This window comes from Gymnoscopelus microlampas, assembly GCF_963454915.1.
Source record: "Gymnoscopelus microlampas genome assembly, chromosome: 4".
Taxonomy (NCBI): Eukaryota; Metazoa; Chordata; class Actinopteri; order Myctophiformes; family Myctophidae; genus Gymnoscopelus; species Gymnoscopelus microlampas.
In genome coordinates, this window is record NC_139941.1 from 8786524 (window position 1) to 8790741 (window position 4218).

Sequence of the window (4218 nt, forward strand, 5' to 3'; positions counted from 1 at the left end):
CAGGACCGTGTCACTGATGCGATGTTTGCCGAGAACTACAGTTGATCGTCCAGGGTCACACCCAGATTCTTCGCAGTCCGAGTTGACGTCACCACAGCATTATCAATGGTGATGGCCATGTCTCGGTGCGGACAGCCCTTCCCCGGGAGGAACATCAGCTCGGTCTCGTGAGTGGATGACAGCACCAAGAGATGTAGTGTAGAGAGAGAAAAGAAAAGGACCCAGAACCGAGCCTTGGGGAACCCCAGTAGTGAGTCTGTGTGGTTCTGATACAGACCCTCTCAGCATCACCTGGTAGGAGCGACCCGTCAGGTAGGATGCAAACAGGGAGAGTGCAGAGCCTGAGACACCCATCCCCTTAAGGGTGGAGAGGAGGATCTGATGGTTCACTGTGTCGAACGCTGCAGACAGGTCCAGGAGTATCAGGACGGAGGAGAGAGAGTTCGCTCTAGCGGTATGGAGCGACTCCGTCACTGCCAGGAGGGCAGTCTCGGTCGAGTGACCCACTTTGAACCCAGACTGGTGGGAGTCCAGGAGGTTGTTCTGGTGGGGGGTCACCAATTCAAATTATATGATTATTTTGGGGGGGTCACAGGCTGAACAGGTTGAAAACCACTGGTGTAGAACACCTGACGCATGTGTGTCTGGGGGTTTGCATCCGCCGCGGTGCAGCCTGATTTAATAACATACTATCAAGCAGTGAGTCCAGCCCTCTCTCTCTCTCTCTCTCTCTCTCTCTCTCTCTCTCTCTCTACTATTCATCGATTACAAGCAAATCAAAAGTATTTCATTAACGGAATGAAAAAACTCAAATAATTCCATAAATAAATAAAAAGTTGAAGTAGCGAAAATAGCAGATCTACAAGCTCACAGCGCGTCGCGAAGCATCACGTTGTGAGCTTCTAGGTCCGCTGTTTTCACTAGTTTGGGTTTGGGTCTTGAGCTAAAAGGTTTGGGAACCACTGGTCTAGAATTATGAATTGGCCTTTCTTTTCAAGTATCGACAGAGTACAAATGGATCACGGGTCCATTTGGTTCCATACTGTACACTCTCAGAGTTACCAATTATTTAGCTGGGGACCCCCTGGAACCCCCTTAAGGACCCCTTAGGGTCCCCCGGACCCCACTTTGAGAACCACTGGTCCAGAGACATAGCATACATGGACCCGACTCCACTGGGGTCCTGTGACGGCCACACTAAATCACTGCACATAAACGTGTCAGTGATATATTCTCATAATTCCCTTAACCTCAGCTCTCTTCTCCTTTGTTGACACTCAAATCAGCTGCTCTTCCACTCATCCATGTGATTCTGTTCCATTTCTCTCCTTTCGGTGTCACCACGGCCTGCCGATGTCCACGGTGACGTAGGTGTACAGCGGCTCTCTTTCTGTCTTCACCACCTCGTAGGACAGAGAGCTGATCCCGTCTCTTGTCATGGTCTGATATGTGTTACGGAGACGGTGAAATCTCTCAGGGTTATCTTCGTTTTTTTTGTCTCTCGCATGAGGGATGTTTTTGGTTTTCCCCACCTCTCTGTCGGGACGTGACACGGACATGCCTCTAAACCCAACCCTATTGTAAATGTCGTCGTCCTCTCCTCCCCATCCCCAGTACCTGTTTGGGAAACCGTTGATTTTCAAAAACTGCTCTTTATTCATCGAAATTACACCTCCAAAGTAAATTGGAGATGCTAAATCAAAGTTATATTTTTCAATGGCTACAGACAGGTGTCTGGGTTGGCTGAAGCAGCGGTATGTGTTCCGGTCGTCCATTGGAATCAGGTCTGTGTCGCTGAACACAAAGCAGTCGTAGTCATAATCCTTCAGCGCCTCTGCGTAACCGATGTTCATCAGCTTAGCTCTGTTAAATGTCCCGTCTCCATGCTGGTTGATGACGTACACCCCATAGTGCAGTTGCTGCCGCTGTAGGAAGGGGTGGAGGTGGTGGAGCAAACGTTTAAGGTGCTCGTCTCTGTTTCTGAAGGGGATGATCACAGCCACCTTGTGGGAGGACTCGCAGTCTTCAGGTTGATGCCGACCGCCAAGCTCAACGTTGGGGTTCTCCTTAAGAGTTTGCTCATGGCTCACACTGGAACTCAACTCCACCCTCTGAAGACCAAGCAGCAGTGGAGAAGTCTCCGGACATGGTGCAGGGAGTGAGACCTGCATGCAAACCAGCAACACTATCAGTTTAAACATCATTTGGAGAAGACTGAAGTTCACAGCCACGCACCTAGGCATGTTGACTCTCAAACCTGTAATTGCAATCTAGCTCTTTATTTGGCCCCTTCCCTTTCCCTTCTACAACACCAAATCTTTTCCACAGAATATGGTAATGAGCTGCACAGAACAAGGAAACTAGGTTAATCTCAACAAGTTACTCGCAATGGTGTTATTCATGTGAACTTTACTTTACTGTAGCCGATGTTAAATAGGGCCTTGGGCTGACGTCATGGACCTTCATATTTGGGCACAACTGATCTGGCACATCCATATTTGGGGCGAGACTGAATTGTGAAGATTTCCCATAGACATACAATTGTAAAATTTGTGGCACTAATATATTAATATCAATTTAACTATAAATAATAACATACGATAATATCTCCCCCGGTCAAGAGGGAATTCCCCTTTTAGGCTAGCGGATAAGATGTTGGCTTTCCACGCAGGACACCCGGGTTCGAATCTCGGGCGGGACCCGCCCGACACCTGCGCATAGGCTGCGTCATGACATTGCGGGATGGATGGTGCATGCTTAAAAAGAAACATAATCTACGAGCTAATGCATAATACATAGCATCACAAAGTGTTGATAGCTTGTAGATCTGTTATTTTTGCGCATATGCCGACCTTTTTTCAGAGTTAAACTAACAGTGAGAATTTAGCTATGTGCCCTATGCCCTGGACTATACGGCGTTATTGCAGGATTCTTTACACTTTCTAGCAACCTTTTCATCATTGGCTGTCCTTCAATCCTTTAAGCCAATGGGGAGACTTCCCAGAGACTTCCCCATATTCTGAACGACGGGCGTCCTCCCATGCTATGGGATCATAGCCCAGAACAAAAAAAAAAGTGTGGTCGTCACCACCAAACAAACTATTGACTTGACTCCTCATACACACACACACACACACACACACACACACACATACACACACACACATCGCCGCCTCCAACAGCAATGTGTTACAGGACCACGGGTCCATTTGGTTCCGTGCGGGGACGCTGGAGAGAGCAACCTGGTATTAATATGACTGCGTCATAATTTCTTGTTGTTTAACAACTTGAACCCCTGGCATCCCTATTCTGTGCAGGGGGCCGTTCACCAAAATTAGCAGATCTACAAGCTCACATGACGTCACAACTTGATGCGTTGTGAGCTTGGAGATTGGCTATCTGTGGGCAAATAGGTTTGGTGTAGATGGAAAAAGTGGTCCAAGTAGAGTTGTAACTTTGGTCTGTTTTACTAGGAATAGAGCTGGGTTCAAGTGGTTAAGTTATAGTGAGGGTATAGTTTTTTCTTTGTTTTTCCTTTGGGTTTGGGTTAAGAGGTGTATTTTCAAGAGCTTTGCTTTGTTTTTGTTTTTTTGGCATTCCTCCTTCCTGATACATTAGAATCAACACCTACAGTATCCTATCTAAAACAACAATGGAAGGATAGGAAGGATAGGAAGGATTATATGGCCAAAACGCAAAACCTCCTAAGTGCAAATTTCATGATTTTCAGATTTCACTGTGGATGAGGACTATAGGCTATGCTGCACATGCTCAGTCTGTCTGCAAGATAGTCCCGCCCCTCATTTTGTCAGAAAAGTAATTTGACTAAAACCTCCTATCTTGTTCAGTGCCAATTAGTGCTAAAATGTTGAAGCGCAAAACCTCTTATCTGCACCAGAACTAGTTGAGCAGCAGACAGAGCTGAAACTTTAGAATTCTGTGTTATGTAGACCATCTAAATGTCTTTCAGTTTGTACTAATCAATTATTTTCAAAATAAAAAAGTGTCTTCCACCCTTACTATTTAAGTATTTGTTAGTAACTGTCAAGTTAATTGCATTGCCTTGTTGATTGCTAATGATTAGTGTCAGGTGGTGAAACTTTTATAACACCAAGAGTGTGAGTTGATCAAAAATGTGATTGGTAATACTTGTTACAGTACTGTAGAATGTCTTGATCTCAAAATTAGCATAAAAAAAACATTATTTATTAATTTGTA

The 4218-nt window shown here is 45.6% G+C and overlaps 1 protein-coding gene across 1 annotated transcript; it reads right to left on the minus strand.

Annotated features, from left to right (window-relative positions):
* Positions 1–1337: 1337 nt before the first annotated feature.
* LOC311043914 (beta-1,4-galactosyltransferase 1-like) lies at positions 1338–2243 on the minus strand (the record flags this gene model as incomplete). Its single annotated transcript, XM_084055338.1, has 1 exon — positions 1338–2243. One exon carries the CDS (start codon positions 2241–2243, stop codon positions 1338–1340), a length of 906 nt encoding a protein of 301 aa, XP_083911464.1.
* Between the last annotated feature and the right edge of the window lie 1975 nt (positions 2244–4218).